This window comes from Epinephelus lanceolatus, chromosome 20, assembly GCF_041903045.1.
Source record: "Epinephelus lanceolatus isolate andai-2023 chromosome 20, ASM4190304v1, whole genome shotgun sequence".
Lineage (NCBI taxonomy): Eukaryota > Metazoa > Chordata > Actinopteri > Perciformes > Serranidae > Epinephelus > Epinephelus lanceolatus.
The window spans coordinates 2,769,914-2,795,291 of NC_135753.1; the positions used below are offsets into that span (position 1 = coordinate 2,769,914).

The 25,378-nt window shown below is 38.1% G+C and overlaps 1 protein-coding gene across 3 annotated transcripts in view; it reads left to right on the forward strand.

Moving 5' to 3' along the window:
• The first annotated feature begins 912 nt into the window (after positions 1 to 912).
• Positions 913 to 25,378, forward strand: part of nub1 (negative regulator of ubiquitin-like proteins 1) — a 52,836-nt gene continuing 28,370 nt past the window's right edge. For all 3 annotated transcript variants that reach the window (XM_033638295.2, XM_078162508.1, XM_078162507.1), the window contains exons 1-9: positions 913 to 1,071; positions 2,229 to 2,350; positions 4,098 to 4,265; positions 4,391 to 4,455; positions 4,527 to 4,591; positions 4,720 to 4,887; positions 4,971 to 5,053; positions 6,764 to 6,870; positions 11,413 to 11,599. In XM_033638295.2, the coding sequence (XP_033494186.1) occupies positions 2,234 to 2,350; positions 4,098 to 4,265; positions 4,391 to 4,455; positions 4,527 to 4,591; positions 4,720 to 4,887; positions 4,971 to 5,053; positions 6,764 to 6,870; positions 11,413 to 11,599 (960 nt within the window). In that variant the 5' untranslated portion in view covers positions 913 to 1,071; positions 2,229 to 2,233. The remainder of the gene's footprint in view (positions 1,072 to 2,228; positions 2,351 to 4,097; positions 4,266 to 4,390; positions 4,456 to 4,526; positions 4,592 to 4,719; positions 4,888 to 4,970; positions 5,054 to 6,763; positions 6,871 to 11,412; positions 11,600 to 25,378) is intronic.

Below are 25,378 nucleotides of genomic sequence, written 5' to 3' on the forward strand. Positions count from 1 at the left end.
TTAGTTTTTATTTTACTTAACTTTATTTCATGTTATTTTATTCATTCATTTTAATTGATTTTATTTAATTTTACTTTTTCTTATTTTTGTTGTTTTTTTCCCACATTATTTTACTTCTATCTCATGGTGTTTTATTTTATTTGTTCATTTTCTTGATTTAATTTCATAATTTAATTTGATTTTTAAATGTATTATTTAATTTTTTCTGTTTTATTTTTTAACTTTACTTTTATGTTATTGAATTTCATGTTATTTTGTTTTATTCATTTATTTTATGTATATTTAACTTTGTTATTCAATCAATGTTAGAATCCATTTTATTCATTTTAATTTTCGAATGTATGTTACTTAACTTTTATTTTATTTCATGTTAATCTTCAACTTTATTTCATGTTTATCATCTTATTAATTTGCTTTTTATTTACATTTGTTATTAAATAAATGTTACATTTTATTTTATTTTTTGTTTTTCTAATTAATATTACTTAATTTTTGTTTTACTTAATTTTATTAATTTGTTTATTTGATATATTTTTGACTTTGTTATTTAATTAATGTTACATTTTATTTTTTTCTGATATATTTCATTTTATTCTTTTATCTTACTTTATATCATGTAATTTCATTTTATTTAAATGTAATGATGTGTTGTTTAATCAATGTCATGTTTAATTTCGTTCATTTTACTTTTTCTCTTTTATATTATTGAATTTATTTTACTTTACTATGGGTTGCTTTGTCTGGTCTCTCTTTCTGACTTAAAAAACAGCCTACATGAGGATTTTGGCCTTTATACGGCGCCGTAGAAGATCAAAGATCGTCTATATGGAAAGACTCTCGGCTGTCATATAGACGCCGAACTGTTTGCCACGTTAGCTTACGTTACGCGAACTGGATCCTGAAACGTCCTCAGAGTGAGCCCTCTCCACTCCTGTCACCTCCTTCCGAGAAACGACAAAAAGCAAAAACAACATCGTGCTGAAGAAGTTGACGGTTAACAGAGGTTTAAAGGAGATTTAACGGATATTTCGGACTGCAGAGCTCTTTGTCATCGAGTCCTCTGACATTAAGGTAAATGCAAAACAGATTTAACAGCGTCTGGTGGCGTATTGAAAGAGTTATCACAGCGAAACAAGCTTTGAAGCTAGCAGCTGCCAAATCTTAACGTCAGCTAACGTTAGCTCAACTTTACTTTCTCCAGATGTTAGCTATTAGCTAACCCCAGATATTAGAATTAGATCAAACTGCGTTACCCGCGCCTAATATTCTCCATAATTTCTCTAATTACATGTTTAGTTAAATGTCAGCCGGCGTCACTGTGCAGTAACGTTAGCCACTGTCGCTTTTCTGTTTCATATAACGTTAAAGTTTAGTATTGACAGCTAAGTAAAGTTAATCAGCAAGCAACATGTTGTTGAGACCAGTTAATTGCCTGATGCTTGTGATGAATGATGTCCTATGACAGACAGTTACAGTACAACACACAAGAAAACTCTCATGACATCTCTTTACAACATTTGGATTTAAAACATACTAAGAATAGTTGAAAATAATAGAGGACCAAAAGGTTTTAGGGTGCGACTATAAATCTTTGACTTGAGCACTAAGCCATGCTGGACTTTCTGAGACCAATATTTGTGAGTAGGGCTGCAATCATCAATTAACCTGACCAGGATTTGCAAGATTAATTGATTATCGTTTGGTCTATAAAATGTCAAAAATAGTAATAATGTCCATTCTGGTTTCTCAAAGTCCAAGGTGATGTCTTTAATTGTCAATTTAATATAAAACAGTGAAAAGCAGAATCTTCATATTTGAGAGGCAACAGCATTTTGTCTGCCATTTTTGTGTGAAAAATCACTGTAGGATTAATTAATGATCAAAATAGTTGGCTATTTTTTTTAAATAGTTGGCTGTTTTTTTGTTGATTGACTAACCGACTTCTGCTTTTTTAGCATCTCATGATGCAGGGTTCCTCATTTGACCACTTGACCCCTGGGTGGGCCCTGACCCTCAGGTTGGGAACCACAGCTTTCAGTTGATGAGTAGAATGTCAGCAGTGTAGCTGAGTTGGTTGGAGTTTGTCTCTGCTCCAGTTTCCTCCAGCAGAAATGAGTCACTAAACTGAGGAAACAAAACTCCAGGGGGGGAATTCCTCCCACAACTTCTTTCACTTTGTCTTCTCCTCCTCCTCCTCCTTCCTCTGATTGTTCTGTCGTTGTTTTCAGAGGTGATGGCGGAGCAGAACATGGAGGCAAAGCTGAAAAACCAGCTGAAGCAGGAGAAGATCCAGCTGTGGAACCCTCCGTACACTGATGACAACAACCAGCCAGGACAGCAGCACATGCAGGTCAGTCACAGGTGGAACAAATACTCTGATGTTTTACTACAGTAAAAGTACTGAAACCACAGTGTAGAAATAATCTGTTACAAGTAAAAGTCTGTCATTGAGAACTAGAAGTATTTGCATAAGAACGTACTTAAAGGGCAGGTCCATCTGTGTTCTTTCCAATGTTTTTCAAAGGGAATCTCCCACGGCTGTTACCAAAAAAGCACTGACGCAGGTTACATCACTGATACTTAAAGGGATAGTGCACCCAAAAATGAAAATTCAGCCATTATCTACTCACCCTCATGCCGAGGGAGGCTCTGGTGAAGTTTTAGAGTCCTCACATCCCCTTGCGGAGATCGGCGGGGGGAGTGGCTAGCACACCTAATGGCTGACGGCGCCCCAGACTAACATCCAAGAACACAAAATTGAAACCACAAAATATCTCCAACATGCCCATCCGTAGTGATCCAAGTGTCCTGAAGCCCCGACATAAAAAGTTGTTTCGATAAACGTCATATGAACTCTGTTTTTAGCCTCACTGTAGCCTGTAGCTCTGACTGCTTCTCTGTGCTCCGCACTCACGTGTGCACGCTTGCGCAAGACCAGGGTGTTTGGGTAAAAGAGGTCCCTGTAGGTACAAACACCAATATGAACATTCCAGGCAGGACCTGGATGGGAGAGGGGGTGTTAACAAATCAGTGTGCATGTTTAATAATGGTTATTAGGTTTATTTGTATTTTGGGGATGTAAGTAGCGGTAGACAGCGGTAGTATTTATATTCTATATGTTAAATACAAAGGAGACAAAATATGTGTAAATACCAGTTCATGGAAGGGACCGAATAGTAGTGTGGTGACACAGTATAAAAAGCGCCACTTTCTATCTGTCTGTGTTGCTGGTCAGATCTTTATGCCCTGTTCACATACCATGTCTGTTTGCCGCTGTGGTTCCAATAAACAACCTGCCTCCACTTGTCATCTCAGTGTTCTGTTATATCCAGCTGCGAAACGGTCATTCTAACAATGACAAATCCTTAATTACAATGGTTCCATTCAAAAGTGGTGGAAAGGTGGACTGGTTCTCTAGATAGTACCAAGGTTCCAAGAATCCGGAACGGAACCGGTTCAAGAACCAGAGCTGATTTGGTGGAAAAGTAGTAGTAGTAGTAGTTCGAATTTGCAGTTTAGGCCAATTTGTTTTAATGAAAATCGAGTCTCCCCCCCTGACCCCCCCCCCCCCCCCCCCCCAGCCTCTCTCATCAGTGTCTGACTTTTACATTGAGGGACATAACTCAAAAACAACATGCAGAACTGTGTAGGCTTCTTCACTGTGGCTGCTCGATGTAAATAACATAGCACATGCCTCACTTTCTTCCTGGGGCGCATCCGTCTGACGTCACACACACCACACCCGGCGCACTAACGTCTCATACCTCCTACATCAACTACACACATACACAGCTCCACACACGAAAGGGGTCCGGTGGAAAGTGATCACAGATGCAGACGCCATGTATATTGCAAGAGATATGGTACCCATATATAGGCTACCGTGGAAAAGCTGGGGTTTATTCACATGCTGAAAGCTTTGGACCCCAGGTATGTGCTACCAGGCTGCAAATATATATTTTTTTTAACTAGGAGGGGAAAAAATCGATTTAAATTGTGAGTCGGATTTTTTGTGAAAAAATCGGAGATTTTTTTTTTTAGGCCATATCGCCCAGCCCTAATATATATGATATTTCTGTGTTTGCTGTTATTGTCAGGAGCTGGCAGAGCGCTACGCCCCTCTGCTGTGTCTGCCGGTGCAGGAGGTAGGAGGCGCTCTGGAGGCGATCAGAGTGCAGGCAGTGAACAGAGGGAAAGGAAACAAGATGTTCAGAGAGACAAATGTGGCCACGCTTGAGCTGCTGCTGCCCAGACACTGCAGGAAGGTGGAGACACTGTAACCTCTTCCATATTCTGTCACAAACAGACAGGAAATAAAGTGAAGAGATGTATGCGTATGTGATGAAGTGACTAAAACAGGAAGTAATAACAGGTGTGTGGTTTTTTTCAGGATCCAAAGACAAAGAACCGGCTGAAGACGAGACTGGATGTGCTGGTTCAGGAGGTGGTGGACAGGTAGTGAGACACAGATCACTTGCATTGTTGTTACTCATCATGTGTTAAGTGTGTTTGTTCCTCTGCTGTAGGATTGGAGAGGAGTACGGCCTCAAATATATCAAACTGATCCTCAATGGGAAAACTTTGTGTGTAGGTGAGTTCAGATGCCCTGCAGGTCAAACACACACACAGACACAGACACACACACACAGATTCATCTGATATCACAGTTAGATGAGAACCACATTGTTAGTTTGGTTGGACGGTGTGTTTAATATGCAGACCAGCATCTGGACCAGCAGGGTGTGAAGAACCATAGTAAGATGATGGTGCTGAAGGTGAGTGACGCCGAGTGGAAACAGCTGAACGAAGAAGAGGAGGAGAAGAAGAAGAACCAGAATGAGAGCATCCAGAGGACCCAGAAATGTTTCCAGATCCTGTCAGAGAGAGGTCGGTCTGTCTGTCTGTCTGTCTGTCTGTCTGATCAAACAATGTTAATGTGTCAGGAGTCATCATGTCTCTGTGTCTGTCAGATGGCAGTGAAGACACCGTGCCTTTCCTGGAGATTGGTGACCAAAGCGGAAACCCACTTAAGATCCCCCATAAGTTGAAGAAGGTACAAACCATCTGCAGTCATATTGGCCCTCATTTACAAAACGAAGGGGGGGGGGGGGGGTATGGTCATTTACACAAAAAGCTTGACATTTATCAACGTGGACGTGAGCGGAGTCTACAACCAAATCACACGTCAGGTCTCAGCTTGTGTATGCAAGTTTGAGTGTTCATCAAAAGAACGCCTGTCCAACTGTTCAACATAGGAACATATCACCGATAAAGTGAAGAATGGATTCAGTTAAATTCCAGCAAATTCTGTAAGCAAAAATCACACCATCTGTAAAAAAGGTTTAGATGAAGAGAGGATGGCTTCTACAACAGGACAATGATCCTAAACACACCTCAAAATCCATATTGCACTACCTCATGAGGCTCAAGCTGAAAGTTTTGCCATGGCCCTCACAGTCCCCCGACCTAAACATCGTCAACAATCTGTGGATAGACCTCAAAAGAGCAGTGTGTGCAACTAGAAGCCTTTTGCAGGAAGAATGGGTGAAAATTCCCCAAACAAGAACTGAAAGACTCTTAGTTGGTTACAAAAAGTGTTCAGAAGCTGTGATACTTACCAAAGGAGGCGCTGCTAAGCACTGACCATGCAGGGTGCTCAAACTTTTGAGTTTCCTTTTTTGTCATTTTGAAACTGTAAAAAATCTAAATTAAAAAGTAATCTTGCTTAAAATATTGAAGGAATGTTTCATCTTAAACTTCATGCTTTTTGGAATCCAAGTCATCTACTTACTTTACTCACAGTAAACAAAATTTCGATCAGGGGTGCCCAAACTCTTGCATGCCACTCTAAGTATAACTATATCACTATTATATAATATATAGGCCAGTAGTGTTAATATATCTAGGTTATAGTTCTGTACATATCATGGATTATTAATTATATATTCCAACCTCAGCTGGAGTTTGATTTTCCACTGCAACACTGTTGACCGCAGCAGTGATTTCTTTTCATACTGCGTTTTTCAGACCTCCTTTGATGAAACTTTTCAGGATGATAAATAGAACCAGTTGGTTAAATTGGACCTGAGATGTCAGCATTTCCATTTCTAGTTCAGAGAATTTTCTCTTCTTGGCTCTATTACACCTCTCCATGTTGTAAACTCTAGGGGCAAGGCCTCCGAACCCAGAATATATTGTGAAATTTAAACAATGAGTTTTTTCAGCTGCCACAATGCTCGATCATTCCTAAGCTATGATTGGCGAGGTGAGAACATTTCAGGATTCACACATGATCTGTGCTGGTTTTTAGATTGATAAACAAGGGCCAATGTGAACAGTAGTTGTGAGGATGAAAACAGAGGTAGAGTGAATAAATGATGACATTCAAGACTGTGACTGGAGCCTTTTGAATCACCTCTTCTTTTTCTTTTGCACCAATCAGCTGTTTGTTTACATTACACATATGCTCACACCAGTGGTGTAGTGGTAATTGATGAGGTAGGTGTACTACTAGGTAGATAGGTAGGTTTCTGATGAGGAAGTGGGCATACTCTCCTATATATTAGAGTGACTTTTTAGCTGATAGGTGGGTATACTGTAACTGGATAGAAAAAGAAGTCGGTACACCCCGTATACTTGAGTATACCCTCCACTACACCACTGGTTCACACTACAGCGATGGATAGAAATTTTTCTCTAATTTGTGTGTGTGTGTGTGTGTGTGTGTGTGTGTGTGTGTGTGTGTGTGTGTGTGTGTGTTCAGGCTCTGATCCTGGCCATGGGTTTCCATGAGAAAGGTCGCTCTCTGATGAAGAAGAAGCAGTTTGACAACGCTCTGTGTCACCTGCTGCAGGCTGACCAGCTGTTCAGGTACTGTCATCACACTCTGACATCACACCTTCACACCAGAGGGGTATTCCAGGTAGGAGGTTCAACAAACTCTAAGTCTATCCCTGAACTCTGAGTTGACTTACTCTGAGGTGGGAAACTCTGCGTATCTGGTTCCAGAACAGCTGATCTGAGTTAGTTCAGTCAACTCTGAGTATGTTCACTCTGAGTTAAGCCGACAATAAAAAGCCATCATCAATGGAGCTCCGACTCCACGATTCACCATGGCAACAGGTAAATAAAAGACAGCGCCTCCATTTTAATCCAGTGGATGTAGAGATATTAATGCATGTGTAGCAGAGGGTGCACATTTATCTTTAAAAGAAGAGCCTGAGTCAGAGTGAGGAAAGTGTAAATAAGTTAACCATAAAGTTAATAAAAAAGTTTTATTCAGTGTTGTCCGTTTAATATATTTGTTCAGATTTGATCTGATGGGGAAAAACACAGGAGGCAGCAACTGAAAAATAGGAAGATTTAAAACATATAGGCTAGGCTATAGATCAAAGACATAAAGACATGACTGTAAACTCACAGTCTGACCCAGTAATAACATGTTTGGTGATTTGCACCTGAAAAGACGTTGAGGTTAAAATACAGTAGATTTGAAAATGTTGCACATCTATTTGTATCTTGACTCAACAGCATTCAGTGACTTTATTTCAGATACAAATGTAGTAAATTTGAAGACACTGAAATGCTGCACCATTGCTCACTCAGAAATATTAACATATAATCCCCAATATTAGGCTATAGGAATTATGTTCCATCAGTGCGACCAATGACATCAGTGATAGAGATCATTAGTCATTGATACTACGTGTCTAAAGCTTCATACCGATTTTTAAAATTTAAATAATTAGACCTACACATTATGTGCAATAAACATTTCGGAGCTGCTCTAACAGACTGACAGTCTGATCCTTGTGCACAGTGTTATAAAAAATAATAAATATAAAAAGGACAGGTTTGATTCTGAGCTGAGGGTGAATTCTCGCTGTGTAATATTTGAATGTAAAGACAAAAACCGATGTCCAGAGAAATGATTGATGTGCATAAATTCAGTAGCCTAACGTAAGACAGTCCTGAGTAACAAACTAATATCCAGCAGGATTTAGACTGTGACAGACGGTAAATCTCCGCTAATTAATGAGCTTCAATACAAGCTTTCACGGACTGAATGAATGAGGAAATGAAACAGCGTGCAAGAGGGAGGAGACAGAGAAAAACTCAGGGTTTATTGAAGAAAACCTGTCAGCGAGCAGGTTATGTTCACAGAGTCTGTAACCATGGTGACTGACTCAGAGTTTCAGTTACCTCTCTTTCTGGAACGGATAACTCAGAGTTTCCCTCATCTCAGGGTTAACTTACTCTGAGTTTTCACATAACCTGCTTTCTGGAATACCCCCCAGGAATGGACTGAATCACAGTGTTTGTTTACAATAACTTGCAGGTAGAAGACACCCAGCATCACAAACAAAAAATGAAATGGCACTAAGTAAATGCTGCCTCAAATGGTACATTATATTTAGAATATTTTCACGGTGTTACCTTGCTGTCAGATAGCCTTTTCTAAAGTCATTATATGTAAGCCACCAGACTCCACTGACAAATACCAGTCATTTTACTTAGCAGAACACTGAGTTGCTGGTTTACTGCTGCCTCCATCAGGTAATGTGTAAAATAAAGTGAAGGAAATATTCCAAATATAGGGTACACTTAAACACTTGATTTTTTTTATGTTGCTAAAATATATTTTACTGCGTCCCCATCCACAGCAGTACATTCTTTAGCTTCCATGCAGGTAGATTTGGTTTATCAAAGATGATACATGAACATAAAATAAGCATAGCAGAAATGTCAGATATGTTTAACTTTATATTTTTAAATGTTACACTTACAGCTGAAAATGACAATAGAAATAAACGAGTTGCAGATTTTATATATCTCTGAAATTCAAATCAATCGTCAGTTGACTGCCAGGAAGTGATTGTTGTTTGCAGGGCGACGTCACAGTGATTCAGTCTATAAGAATAAAGAATAACACATTATATGTAATTTACAGTTGTGAGTAGGGCTGTTACTTCTTCCAAAAATCAAGGTTGAACAGATTTGAAATGACATGCAAAGAAAGTTGTATTAATATATATTAGAACTGCATATTTTATTAACTGTTCAGTATAGCGTAATGCTGAACTAACTTCTAACATACCAGCTAAAACAGCTCTGTCTTTTTTTTTTACCCTGATCTGAACCATCTAATGTGGAGTATCTTCTGAAACTGAGTCCCAATCTGATACTTCTATTTTCCTATAAAACGCAGCTGTACAGTGCACACTTTACCTTCTTTAAAGTTATTAATTTCAGTCCAGTGTATATGCTTTACAATTTAATTGCTCTCCAATGCATTAAAGATTTCCTCCATCCAATCCTTTAATATTTTTACTTGATTATTTATTTATTTTTACAGAATATAGTATAAAAGCACAAACCCCCTTTGTAATCTTTTTGGCCTTGTCACTGTTTTTTTGGGAATCCTGTGGGTCACAGCTCCACCTTTGTAAGACACGGGAGAGATGCAAGGAGAGAAGAAACAAGGAAATATGCTTTTAGAGCAGTGGTTTTCAAACTTTTAGTGCCCAAGACACACCAAAGGGTAAGCCAAAATCTCAGATGCACCTGTATTTATATCTGTGCACAATAGCATCTATAATGTGTGTTACCACTTCTACCACGACATAAGACAATAAAAATAAGAAAAAATAAGACAGGTAGCTTTCATGATACTGTCTACTGACAGTTTTTTTCTCTTTTCTTTTGGTGGTAGGTCATCTTTACTGGAGCTTTGTTGTCATTTTCTCAGTACAATAAAGCGATCCATTGTCACTCACGGCTCTCTCCTTTTAAATGTTATCATTCCTCACACTAGCTGCCAATCACGGCTTTTGATGTGTCACATACTTATAATTCCCACATGCATATGGCAACAGATAGGTTCCCCGTGGAGGTTTTTTAAATTAAACACACGGTACACCACTTGAGAACCACTGCTTTAGAGAAATGAGATATCATTTCCTCTGAAGCGTAACCTGAAGTGACGTCTGTTTCTGATGATGGCGGCAGCTGATTACACATGGATCAACTATCAGGGGGCTTTATAGGTTTTATTAGCAGCTATAGAAACTTTTAATGGACTTTGTGTCTGCACAAACATCATGTTTCAGAGAAAAATTAGATTCTGTAACTCATCAACCTGATACTCAGGTGTGGTCAGCCTCACGTTTGACTGACTGGAAATGACAATCACAGATGTAAAAATGTTTCTTGCTGGCAGACACGCTTTCTCAGACTTTGATTGTTTCCATTATTATATCCATTATTAAGTTGATGACAGAAATAACAGATCGTGAGGGGAAAAATCTTTCTAATAAATGAAGAATGTAGTTTGTGGTCTTTGTCCTGTTCAAGTTTTTTAACTTGATGGTGAAACAGAAAACAAATAAGATATAAAACTTATAAGTGACAAACTTGAGTTTAATCTCATAGCTGTTTTCACTCTGGTATGAAACTTCACTGATGTACCAGATCAGTCCGATCAGTACTGTGCTGTCCAGTCAGTAACTAATATCCAAGGGGTGTGTCAATGGTTGAAAGACTTCCGTGAAGGCTGCACTTGTATATTCTCACTTCCCTCTCCACTAAAAGCCTCCTCTCTCCTCGACTCCTTAGAATGCATTTAATGAACTGTGACATGCTTTAAGATGGTGAGTCTTGAATGATTTCCAGGTCAAGTGATTGAAGATAGAGGATAGGGGAGTCAAGGTAGGATAATGGGATAAACCCAGAATCTCCGATGGTGTTGCAGCTCTGATCCCAAACTCACTGAGTGATGGAATAATATAAATGAGCAACCATCTTTTTTTATTGTCTCAAAATGTTCCTTGGACCACCTTAAACCACATTTTCCATTGTGGACCAGTAAATTTAACTTAACATGCATAAGTTTAGTGTCACCTGAGTTCACTGAGAGGACAGGAGGGCGTACAGCAGGAGAAGCTGATAATGGATTTTTAGAAGGCCCTCTGCTGGATCACAAGGCAAACTACTCCAAACAGTATGTTGAGTTTATAGACTTTACATTTTTTTCTTTTAAAGATATGTTTTAGGGCATTTTTGCCTTTAATTGATAGGAAAGCTCAAGGTGAAGGGGGAGAGAGAGAGAGGGGATGACATGCAGCAAAGGGCCACAGGTTGGAATCGAACCCGGGCCGCTGCGGCAACAGCCTTGTACATGGGGCGCCTGCTCTATCCACTAAGCCACCGACACCCCATCCCATTTTGAATTATAATGGCAGTTATTACAGTTTGAATATTGACTACAGTTCTGTTTATCTATCTTTTTTGCACCAAGCTAGACTCATGTCAGACAGGATGAGAGCACCTTTCAAAGTAAAAGTGCCTCTTGTAAAAACATGTTTGTTGCAGATGAGGAGCGTGGAGTTAAGATACTTGTTTTTCTGTGTGCAGTAAGGTCGGCTCCACTCTGCTCTGCTCGGTGGATAACTTTGCTGTGCTGCAGCTGGACATCGTGTGGTGTTACCAAGCTCTGGAGGCTCTGTCCTGTCTGGATGACGGCAAGAGTCGGCTGCAGAGAGCCGAGGACTGTTTCCTGCAGTGTTACGGAGAGCAGAAGCAGAGGCTGCTCATGATTAAGGTCAGACAACTCACATAGAGACAGACATGCAGTTAAATGTTCCTAATCGCTGAGCTGACCACTTCAGATGTCTCCATCTGCCCCACAGAGAGATTCAATTTGTTGTGATGTAAAACACAGAGAAACAGAAAATCTGAGACAGTGACATTGATTCATGAGTGATGTCAACATTCAATGAGTTATACAAAAATTCTTAATTGATGTGGATTAAATTTAAGACAATCAAATAATCTCATTAGAACAATTTTTTTGTAGATTTGTGGATCCTTTATAACCAGCTGAAGGAGTTTATTTTGAAAGCGTTCATTACAGTTTTCAAAACTGTTTATTTTGAAATGTTAAAGTGATGCCATGATGTGTAAGGTCCAGTTTCTTGTGTTATTATACTACTACAATATGTTTTTTTTGTTATTTATTTTTTTATTGCAAGACAAAGGACAGAACAGTACAGGTATGAGACAGAACATAGAACAGGATATGAAACAAAAAACAGATTACAAAGCAACATGAATAACACAAGTGGGGGTCAGTTTTGTCACATATAACAGTGTGCATGCGAGTGTGTGTGTGATAATAATAACAGTAATGATAATAGAAAGTACTACTACTGTAAATGTAATTAAATTAATAGAGAGAAAGAAAAAACGTAAAATAATAGTAATTATAATAGTGGACAAAAGGTGTACCATTCTTTATATAAGAAGAAACTGAGTAAGCACCACCCAGACCAGCGGGCGTGAAGCATAACTGAAACCCCAGAAGCGGGTCAACAGGACTGATTAGTCAGGAGGATGGGTAAGTCAGGGTCAGGGTCAGGGTTGCTTTTGCTTTTCTCCTTTTCCAAATTCTTTTTTCCTTCATTCTCCCTTCTTTTTCTCCCTTTCCATCTTCTCCTCATCCTCTTTTTTTCTTTCATGCTTCTCCTCCGCTTAACTGATTGGGCCAGCTGTGGGTCGCTCCCAGACCTTTTATAGGAGGGGACTGGCCCATTGTGGACACAACCGCTGTAAATAAACAGCCTCCAGAACCTAAGGAGGGTGCCTGTGTATTAGGAGTTTACAGCAAGGGGAGTGCATGGTAGACCCTGACTTCATTCCCCTGTCCCCAACCTCCTCCGGAGAACTCACCATTGTACCCCCTGCCACCAGGGATAAGGCGGCACACCCCCAACACCTTTAATCTGCAGTCAGTTACTTTGATAGTTGATTAATTGGTTTGAGTAATGTTAAAACGGAAAGAGAAAAGAAGAGGCAAGAAAGAAAAAAATAGCCCCCCTATGAATGTATGTGTATATGAAACAGATTAGAACCGAATGTAATTTGTGGACAGCCAAAAAAATAAATAATTAAAATAAAATAAAAAAAATAATAATCACAGTAAAAATAACAGCAATGATAGCAATAGTAATGATGGTAAAGGTAATAACAGTAAAAAAAAAATAACAACAGTAGTAATACTATAGCAATTTCCGAAATAATAAATGTAATGAGGCAGAAACATAAATAAATACATAAATAAATTAATTCATAAATAGATAAATGAGTTAGGAAGAAAAAAAGGAATGATCAAGTAATTACATTTGTAAGAAATCTATGAGGGATTGCTAGATGGGTTCGGGGTCTATGTTTGTATTTTGGGAGGAGGTGTATACAGTTTCTATTGGGATGTGATCCATGAGTTAAGTTTTTCCAGTGAACAATGTGAGTAGTATTTCTTGATTTCCAGTTCATGAAGATGGTTTTCTTGGCGATAGTTAGGGCTATGAGAAGTAATTTGCTGTTTGTTTGGTTCAGGTTGATTGATGATATGTCTCCCAGAATGAAGAGTGAATGGGATAGTGGCATGTGGCAGCCCAAGAACAGGGATAGTGTGTTTGTGATTTCTTTCCAGAAGTGTTGAATGTGTCTGCAATACCAGGTGGCATGAATGTAGTTATCCGGGCTATTTTGAGTGCAGTGTGAATAGATTTCCAGTGAGACATTTTTTGCCCAGTGAGGTGAGTTCAGTGAAGTGTCCTATATTGTGTGAGTTGTAAGTTGGCATTTTTTGTCACGAAGTAGATGTTTTTGCAAATGTGAATCCAGCAGCTGGCATCAGGAGAGACTGATAGATCTTGTTCCCATTTTATTATTGGTATTGATAGTGTTGTGTCTGATTTGGTTATTAGCCTATATATTTTAGATAGAAGTTTTTTTTTTAGTTTTTTTTTTTTTTTTTTTTTTTTTTTTTTTTTTAGAAGAAATGTTAATTAACTCTGAGGTTGAGGAGGGGAGATCCAAGTTATTGATTATGGTGCTATATTTTGCCTCGATGGCCAATTTAAAGTGGACCTATTATGCTTATTTTCAGGGTCATATTAATATAACTATATAATATTGGGGTCTAATGGAATAGATTTATGTGTTCTATATATATATAGAGAGAGAGTTTTATTTATATATATATACAGTACAGGCCAAAAGGTTGGACACACCTTCTCATTCAATGCGTTTTCTTTATTTTCATGACTATTTACATTGTAGATTCTCACTGAAGGCATCAAAACTATGAATGAACACATGTGGAGTTATGTACTTAACAAAAAAAGGTGAAATAACTGAAAACATGTTTTATATTCTAATTTCTTCAAAATAGCCACCCTTTGCTCTGATTACTACTTTGCACACTCTTGGCATTCTCTCGATGAGCTTCAAGAGGTAGTCACCTGAAATGGTTTTCCAACAGTCTTGAAGGAGTTCCCAGAGGTGTTTAGCACTTGTTGGCCCCTTTGCCTTCACTCTGCGGTCCAGCTCACCCCAAACCATCTCGATTGGGTTCAGGTCCGGTGACTGTGGAGGCCAGGTCGTCTGCCGCAGCACTCCATCACTCTCCTTCTTGGTCAAATAGCCCTTACACAGCCTGGAGGTGTGTTTGGGGTCATTGTCCTGTTGAAAAATAAATGATCGTCCAACTAAACGCAAACCGGATGGGATGGCATGTCGCTGCAGGATGCTGTGGTAGCCATGCTGGTTCAGTGTGCCTTCAATTTTGAATAAATCCCCAACAGTGTCACCAGCAAAACACCCCCACACCATCACACCTCCTCCTCCATGCTTCACAGTGGGAACCAGGCATGTGGAATCCATCCATTCACCTTTTCTGCGTCTCACAAAGACACGGCGGTTGGAACCAATGATCTCAAATTTGGACTCATCAGACCAAAGCACAGATTTCCACTGGTCTAATGTCCATTCCTTGCATTCCTTGTGTTTCTTGGCCCAAACAAATCTCTTCTGCTTGTTGCCTCTCCTTAGCAGTGGTTTCCTAGCAGCTATTTGACCATGAAGGCCTGATTGGCGCAGTCTCCTCTTAACAGTTGTTCTAGAGATGGGTCTGCTGCTAGAACTCTGTGTGGCATTCATCTGGTCTCTGATCTGAGCTGCTGTTAACTTGCGATTTCTGAGGCTGGTGACTCGGATGAACTTATCCTCAGAAGCAGAGGTGACTCTTGGTCTTCCTTTCCTGGGTTGGTCCTCATGTGTGCCAGTTTCGTTGTAGCGCTTGATGGTTTTTGCGACTCCACTTGGGGACACATTTAAAGTTTTTGCAATTTTCCGGACTGACTGACCTTCATTTCTTAAAGTAATGATGGCCACTCGTTTTTCTTTAGTTAGCTGATTGGTTCTTGCCATAATATGAATTTTAACAGTTGTCCAGTAGGGCTGTCGGCTGTGTATTAACCTGACTTCTGCACAACACAACTGATGGTCCCAACCCCATTGATAAAGCAAGAAATTCCACTAATTAACCCTGATAAGGCACACCTGTGAAGTGGAAACCATTTCAGGTGACTACCTCTTGAAGCTCATGGAGAGAATGCCAAGAGTGTGCAAAGCAGTAATCAGAGCAAAGGGTGGCTATTTTGAAGAAACTAGAATATAAAACATGTTTTCAGTTATTTCACCTTTTTTTGTTAAGTACATAACTCCACATGTGTTCATTCATAGTTTTGATGCCTTCAGTGAGAATCTACAATGTAAATAGTCATGAAAATAAAGAAAACGCATTGAATGAGAAGGTGTGTCCAAACTTTTGGCCTGTACTGTATATATATATATATATATATATATATATATATATATATATATATATATATAGATAGATATATGTTTTTAATTATATATATGTGTGTGTGTGTGTGTGTATAAATATATATATATATGTGTATGTATAATATATGTGTGTGTATATATATATACATATATATATATATATATATATATATATATATATATATAAACCCCTTTTTTATTTTTTTTTATTTTATAGTGTCCTGTTTTAAATTGTGTTTGTGTTTTTACTAGTGTTGTGTATATTTTTACTAAATTCACCTGTACAGCACTTTGATATATAGTGCTCTATGAATAAATTTATTATTATTATTATTTATTATTCATTTATTATTAATTGGGGATAGATGCAGAATACCTGACCACTCCCTACTGGTGCTATTATTTCATGCTGGACCACTTTTTACTAACAATGAGGGCCCTAACCAACAACAGGTAATGGTCAGACTGGCCGGCAGTAGCAAGTCCCTGTCCGGACCAAAATATGGAGTGTGGACTGGTAGCTGGAGAGGTGACAGTTCACCTCCTGTGCACTGCCGAGGTGCCCTTGAGCAAGGCACTGAACCCCCCAACTGCTCAGAGTGCCTGTCATGGGCAGCCCCACTCTGACATCTCTCCACTTAGTGCATGTATAGGTCCTGTTTGGACCTGTGTGTAATTGACAACAGAGTGAAAAAATTGAATTTAATAAAGTATATAAAATTAAAATTAACAAGACAGATACCAAAATCTTTTCTGGCATCTAGTTCATCTAATAACATTTTAGAGGAGCTCATTGCTCAATGTCGCATAAAAGGAATCAAAATGAGGTGGATTTCTGGTATGACGTTTTTGTGACTGTTTATATAACGAGTTAAATAAGGGTGGTAGAAATGGGTTTAGTTGGCCATCCCAGAAAGGATTTAAAAGAACATGTAAGCCCTATTGGAATCAGGATTTACAAAACCTCTGGAATATCCTAAGAGCAGTTGAAAAGAGCTATCTTAAATGTGAAGTCAAAAACAAGAGAGCTGAGTTAAAAAACAATTCAATAATTGCCAGGCTAACTTCGATAAAACACTACAGAAGGTTAAACGTAAATTTTATCGTGGCCACTCATTATATATTGAATGGTTACAAACACATTGCCCTCAGAAATTTTGGGATGAAATCAATAAATTGGGCCCTAGGAAGAAAATGGAAATACCCATGGAGGTAGAATTAGAAACTGGCGAGTATGGCTCTGACATCAATGTGGTACTAGAGAAATGGGAAAAGGACTGGTGGTATGGTAGTAATCATTCATCCTTCCATGATAATTTTCTTAAGGACACAAAGTCAATGTTGGAGGATGAAATGAACAAGGACTTTTTTGGTTGTAATTTATATCTGAATGTGAACTTTACTACAGAGGAGGTTAAAACAGTCATTGATAAGACCAAATTAAAGAAATCAACCGGTATAGATGAGATTTCTTATGAATCCTGAAGTCTCCAAGATTGTTTAGAATTCTGTTAGAGTTATTTCAGTTTTGTTTTGATCATTGCATCATTCCTGTTCAGTGGTATAAATCTATCATAAAGCCTAAACCTAAGTCATCTAGAAATGACCCCAAATCACCACTTAGCTACAGAGGTAAAAGCCTTATTATTGATGTTTATAAACTACTGTATATTCTGCTCTACTAAACGATAGATTAGTTGGTCATTTAGAAAGGTCAGGATGGCTAGTAGATGAGCAAATTGGTTTCCGGAAACAAAGGGCCTTTATAGAACACATATACTCGGTCACTTCTATTATCAGAGCAAGACTTCAAGAAAACAGTCCAACATTTGCATGTTTCATCGATTTTCAGAAGGCATTTGACTGGGTCAATAGAGAACTGTTGGGAGTACAGGCTCATAAAAAAAGGAATAAATGGTAAACTTTATACAGCAATTAAGTTTCTTTATCGAGCACCTGCTGCTTGTGTGCAGTTAAATGACTTCAGAACAGGCTGGTTTTTCACACCATTCAGTGTGAAACAAAGTGACGTATTGTCCCCAACGTTGTTTTCAATTTATGTTAATGATCTGGCTATTCAAACCAAAAATCTAATTTTGGTATAAAATTGATGATATGACTGTGGGCATTTTTCTATGCTGATGATATTGTTTTATTAGCTGAATGTGAACAAGAACTGCACAGTATGTTAAATTGTGTTTCAGATTGGTGTTGGAAATGGAGACTTATGATAAATCAGTAGAAAACAACAAATTGTGTTTAAATATTTTTATTGAGGCATCATCATTGCATATGGCAACCAGATACATACATTTACTTTTTCTGTGAAAGAGCAAAGACAAAAAAATAAACAAAAAACAAACAAAGACAAAACTAAAAAAAATAATACTAATAATTAGCCTCACAGTATGCCATGTCTGTGAAGGGAACCATTTATCAATTTATACATTCCATTCAGTAATCTTCGCCTTCCAAAGTATATAGTGAGGAACAAAAAAAAAAAAATGAACAAGACAGAAACAAAGTAGCTGTCTTGGGAGTTGGGACATAAGGTGTAGCTATGTAGTAAGGTTGCTTCTGCTGAATGACATTTATCACACTGGGATGAGATTTCTGGGAATATTTTGTGTAATTTTGTCTTTGAATAATGCAATCTATGCAATATCTTAAACTGCATTAAACAATATTGTGCGTTAATTGAACATGTATGTATATATTTCAGACTCTCATCCCAAATGGACTCTGATAACTGTACACCCAATTCTACTTCCCACTTTGTTTTAATAATGTTAGTCGTAATTGGGGCCATATTCTGCAGTGTATCATACAGGCAAGAAATTATATTGTCAGACCCTGTGCGATGTTTTAGACAGTCATCTAGTTTATCTGGCCCTGCACTCTCATAGCCAGGCAGATGAGTTCTCACATAATTCCTAGCCTGGAGATATTTAAACCAGTCCTGTTGTGGAAGGGAATATGTTTTTTTGAAGTTGTGGGAAGGATGCAAATGTCCCTTCCAGGTATAGATCTCCAACGTTAAGAATTCCCCTATCCTTCCATGTCAGAAAGGCGCTATCTGAGTTGGAATGATTAAAAGAGGGATTTGCTGCTATGGGTAGTAAAAAGGACATTGTTCTTAATTTAAAATGTTTAACAATTTGTTTCCAGATGCGTATGGTATTGCTAATAATTCGATTGTTACTGTAATTTATTTTATTTAGTGGTACAGGTGATAAAATGACTGCTCCAGCACTGAAAGGTAAGCAGTCCTTTCGCTCCATCTCCAATCCGGCAGGTAGTACTGCTGTATCATCCAGCCAGTAGGAAGTGGAGCGGATATTAGCGGCCCAGTAATAGCATGTGAAATTTGGCAAAGCTAGTCCTCCACTCATCTTAGATATACAAAGATTAGCTTTCCCTATTCTCTGCACTTTATATTCCCAGACAAATGAAGGAATAATGGAGTCTAAACGTTTGAAAAATATTTTTGGAATAAACACAGGTATGTTCTGGACGAGATATAACAATTGTGGAAGAAATATCATCTTAATGGCATTTGTTCTGCCTAATAAAGAAATTGTTAAAGTCCTCCAGAATTGAATATAATTCTGGAGTTTATCTGTCCGAGGATCGAAGTTAGCCTTAAATATTGAATTATAATTTTTAGTAATAACTATGCCTACATATGTAAACCTTTCTTTGGTTATCCTAAAGGGGAGTTGGTGAAGCCATTCCTGATCCCTAATACGAATTGGCATGAGCTTGCTCTTCTCCCAGTTTACTTTGTAGCCAGCAAAGGTCCCAAACAAGTCAATCAGAGACAAAATTGATGCAATCGATATTTGCAGCTTTGATACAAAAAGAATAATATCGTCCGCATAAAGGGAGATTTTATTAATAGTATACGTTGTATTATATCCATGAATTTGTAGGTGTGACCTAATGCTCTCAGCGAGAGGTTCTATCGCTAATGCGAAGAGCAGGGGGCTTAAAGTACAGACCTGCCTAGTTCCCCGACACAATTTAAAGTTGGGGGAGAGTGTCTGATTAGTCAATATTTTGGCATAGGGACTGTTATATAGTGTTTTTACCCAAGCAAAAAATTTATCACCAATTTAAAATTTTTCAAGCACCGCACACAGGTAAGGCCACTCAAGCTGGTCAAATGCCTTTTCAGCATCTAAGGATAATACCACAAGATCCTCTTTAGGATGTCTTGGGGAGTGCATAACATTAAATAGGTGCCACAAATTAAAGAAAGAATGTCTTTTAGGAATAAATCCTGTCTGATCTGGATGTACTAGTTTCCTTATCAACAGGCTAAGCCTTTAAGCTAAAGTTTTTGTGAGAATTTTTTGATCTGTATTTAGCAAAGAAATGGGTCTATAGGATCCCACTTCTTCCAGATCTTTGCCCTTTTTTGGAATTACAGTAATAATTGCTTCATTCAATGTACAGTACAGGCCAAAAGTTTGGACACACCTTCTCATTCAATGCGTTTTCTTTATTTTCATGACTATTTACATTGTAGATTCTCACTGAAGGCATCAAAACTATGAATGAACACATGTGGAGTTATGTACTTAACAAAAAAAGGTGAAATAATTGAAAACATGTTTTATATTCTAGTTTCTTCAAAATAGCCACCCTTTGCTCTGATTACTGCTTTGCACACTCTTGGCATTCTCTCGATGAGCTTCAAGAGGTAGTCACCTGAAATGGTTTTCCAACAGTCTTGAAGGAGTTCCCAGAGGTGTTTAGCACTTGTTGGCCCCTTTGCCTTCACTCTGCGGTCCAGCTCACCCCAAACCATTTCGATTGGGTTCAGGTCCGGTGACTATGGAGGCCAGGTCATCTGCCTCAGCACTCCATCACTCTCCTTCTTGGTCAAATAGCCCTTACACAGCCTGGAGGTGTGTTTGGGGTCATTTTCCTGTTGAAAAATAAATGATTGTCCAACTAAACGCAAACTGGATGGGATGGCATGTCGCTGCAGGATGCTGTGGTAGCCATGCTGGTTCAGTGTGCCTTCAATTTTGAATAAATCCCTAACAGTGTCACCAGCAAAACACCCCCACACCATCACACCTCCTCCTCCATGCTTCACAGTGGGAACCAGGCATGTGGAATCCATCCATTCACCTTTTCTGCGTCTCACAAAGACACGGCGGTTGGAACCAAAGATCTCAAATTTGGACTCATCAGACCAAAGCACAGATTTCCACTGGTCTAATGTCCATTCCTTGTGTTTCTTGGCCCAAACAAATCTCTTCTGCTTGTTGCCTCTCCTTAGCAGTGGTTTCCTAGCAGCTATTTGACCATGAAGGCCTGATTGGCGCAGTCTCCTCTTAACAGTTGTTCTAGAGATGGGTCTGCTGCTAGAACTCTGTGTGGCATTCATCTGGTCTCTGATCTGAGCTGCTGTTAACTTGCGATTTCTGAAGCTGGTGACTCGGATGAACTTATCCTCAGAAGCAGAGGTGACTCTTGGTCTTCCTTTCCTGGGTCGGTCCTCATGTGTGCCAGTTTGGTTGTAGCGCTTGATGGTTTTTGCGACTCCACTTGGGGACACATTTAAAGTTTTTGCAATTTTCCGGACTGACTGACCTTCATTTCTTAAAGTAATGATGGCCACTCATTTTTCTTTAGTTAGCTGATTGGTTCTTGCCATAATATGAATTTTAACAGTTGTCCAATAGGGCTGTCGGCTGTGTATTAACCTGACTTCTGCACAACACAACTGATGGTCCCAACCCCATTGATAAAGCAAGAAATTCCACTAATTAACCCTGATAAGGCACACCTGTGAAGTGGAAACCATTTCAGGTGACTACCTCTTGAAGCTCATGGAGAGAATGCCAAGAGTGTGCAAAGCAGTAATCAGAGCAAAGGGTGGCTATTTTGAAGAAACTAGAATATAAAACATGTTTTCAGTTATTTCACCTTTTTTTGTTAAGTACATAACTCCACATGTGTTCATTCATAGTTTTGATGCCTTCAGTGAGAATCTACAATGTAAATAGTCATGAAAATAAAGAAAACGCATTGAATGAGAAGGTGTGTCCAAACTTTTGGCCTGTACTGTATGTGGAAGCTCTCCATTATCAACTGCTTACCCTTACATTTTATTTAAAAAGGGAACCAGTAGATCACTAAATTTCTTATAAAATTCATTGCTAAACCCATTGGGCCCTGGGGTTTTGCCGTTTTTCAACGATTTAATTGTTTCTGTTATTTCCCCACTTGTAATCTCGGCTCCCAAATAATCACGGTCAGCTTGGTTTAAAGTTGGGAGTTTGCACTTATCCAGGAATGTATATAACCGCTCATAAAACTGCTGAGATCTTTCATTTATACTCTTATGGGAGGTTAAGGACTCTCCATTATCTGATTTAACTGTAAAGATTGTACGCTCACTCTCCAATTTGTGTAGTTGTCTTGCAAGCAGCTTATGTGGTTTATCACCGAACTCAAAAGATTTCTGCTTCATTAATATAAAGGCTTTGCTAATTCTTGCAGAGAGTATTTTATTAAGTGTGTATTTAAGTATTAATATCTGATTATATTTCTCAATAGAAGGGCATTGCGCATTTTCTGCATCAAGCTTTTGTATTTGATCTTCCAATTTTAATTGTTCCACTTTGCTACATTTACTCTTGGAGGCCTGGAATGAAATAATACATCCTCTTAAGTACGCCTTTAACGTCTCCCACAGTAATGTGGGTGCAGTTTCAGGTGTATTGTTTGTGTCCAAAAATGTAATAATATGCCGTTTAAGGTATTCACAAAACACAGAATCACTGAGGAGTTGTGGGTTAAACCTCCAACTTCCTTGTTGCTGAGGTGTGTCACATAGTCTCAGGGAAAATGTAACTGGACAGTGATCTGATATAATAATATTATGGTACTTGGCATTACCAGAATATGGCAGCATTTTTCCATCAGTCGGAAAATAGTCTATTTTAGTGTAGACATTATGAACATGGGAATGAAAAGAGTACTCCCTTCCCGTTGGATCCTCAATCCTCCATAAATCACACGGATTCATAATTTTAATATATGTATTCAGAAGCTTGCTTGTATTGGAGGGTGCTATGCTTCGTGCAGATGATCCATCCAGATATTGGTCTAATACAGAATTAAAATTGCCCCCAACAATCAAGTTAGAATTCGATATATCTGGTATCAGACCTAGTACCTTCCTGAAAAACTCAGGGTCATCCTTATTTGGCCCGTAAATATATAAAAGTGTCAAAGACCTAGAATGTAATTCTCCCATCACTAAGACATACCTCCCCTCCCTATCAGCGACGGTGGATTGGTGCCTAAAAGGAATTCCTTTGCGAATCATCATGGCTACCCCTCTGGTCTTAAATGGGAAGGAAAAATGGAAAACTTGACTTAAACATCTGCATCTGAGTCTGAAATGAGAGTCTTTTTTTAGATGCGTTTCTTGCAAAAATATAATTCCAGAGTTAAGAGATTTTAAATGTGCCAGCACCTTACCCCTTTTGACTGGTTCATTAATTCCTTTAACATTCCAAGAGGAAAAAATAATTTCACCCATCTTCTCCTTGGCTTCTCCTAGATTATCCTGTATCATATATGTATGTCACGATCTCATACGCAAATTGTACATTTTAGAAAACAGGCTGTACAGAGAAGTTCATTTGCATTTAATTTTGGATCAAAAACATTGACCTATGCCAGTCAGTATTAATACCTTGGCCTGACATTGGATGAACACCTGACCTTCAAACCAGCTATAGGCACTCTATCAGACTCAGCTGGCAGAGCTTTGGGCTCTGCACTGAGCAACGTTAAAAACTGTAGAGACCTAGGTTTCAAGTCATTTACCCAGTTGTACAAGTCTTGTGTATGTCCTGTCTCAGACTATTCAGCTGGGGTCTGGGGTTTAAATGATGAGGCCAAATCTAACACAGTTCAGTATTGGGCTATTCACTCCTTTTTGAGAGTCCATAAACATACATCAATAGCAGCCATTTGTGGAGACATGGGGTGGGAACCGCCAAATGTCAGGCATAAATGTGAAATGCTTCGTTTATGGAACAGATTGGTAAATATGCCTGAACATAGGCTGACCAGAAAGATTTTCAATTTGGAAACATCAAAAGTATCTCCTTGGGCCAGTGAGGTGAAATCTGTATTTCTGTATTTTCCATTTGTGATGTGTCATTTATATTTCACAGTAGATTACGCTGCAATATTCAAGAAATTATAAACATATTCTTCCAACAACATGAAGAAAAATGGTTGGTAGAAATATGGAATAAGCCCAAATTAAGAACTTATTGTCTTACAAAAAATATATATGCAGTAGAAAAATATGTTGAACAAAATATATCCAAAATTCAAAGATTCCTCTGTGCTCAGCTGCGTTCAGGTACTTTGCCTCTGGCCATAGAGACAGGCGGGTTTAGCGGTGTACCTGAGGAACAGAGACTTTGCCTGCTCTGTGATTTAGAACAGATTGAAAATGAGATTCACTTTATGTTTTTTGTCCTCTATACGATGAATTTATGATGTACTTTTTGAGAAAATTAGCTTGTTATACAGTAGCTTCTTTTACTTGGATGATTACTAAAAACTTGAATTATGTTTTAGAAAAGGAACATTCCATACAGCCAACTTCATTTGTAAAGCCTGGGAAAAGAGAAAAAACACACTGTATATTTGATCTGAGTTGTAATATTGTTCTATTTTTTGTTTGTTTATTTGTTTACACACCATGCAAGGCTGTTTGTTGCTGAGTGTCTTATAAGCCCATGCAGGCTGGGCACACTGAGTGCATGACACTTAAATAAATAAATATATCATATCATATCATATATATATATATATGTATATATATATATATATATATATATATATATATATATATATATATATATGTATATATATATATATATATATATATATATATATATATATATATATATATATGATATGATATGATATGATATGTGTATATATATATATATATATATATATATATATATATATATATATATATACATATATATATATATATATGTATATATATATAATGTATATTATTTCTTTCTTTATTTTTTTCCTGCTCTGACATCATAACAAAGTCAAAGGCATGTGATAATGTGATGCAGAAATATATATTCTGAAGCTTTTGGGAAACAACATTTCAGTACTGTGAAATATTTCCAGGTACTGTGTCTCAAACACAAAAACACATATAATGTTTGTGTTACGTACCTTTGCTTCTCGGGCTGCTCCCTCTGAGTAGCCCTGTACAGCTGTGTGCTGATCATTACCGTCTTCTGAGATGCTACAGACTGTGTGCCCACTGAGACATTTGTGGAGGGTCCTTTTGGCATCCTACATCCTGGAGTCTAGCTGTAGTGGAGAGGTCTTGGCCACCAGGGCCCTGCTGCGATGTACTCTAAAAGACAAAGGAAAATTAAGAATCTGAAACTGATATTGCACCAAATGAAACCAGTCAACATTAGGGATGGGTATCAGCAAGATTTTATCGATACTACTACTTCTTTCAATACTTCTTATCAGTTTTTTTTTTCATGTCTAAATAATTGCTTTTTGGAAAATATATTAATTTAAAAAGAATAAATTCAGAACAGGATAACTGAATATTTCAAATATAATTAAATGTTTCCAGAGCAGCAACAGTAAT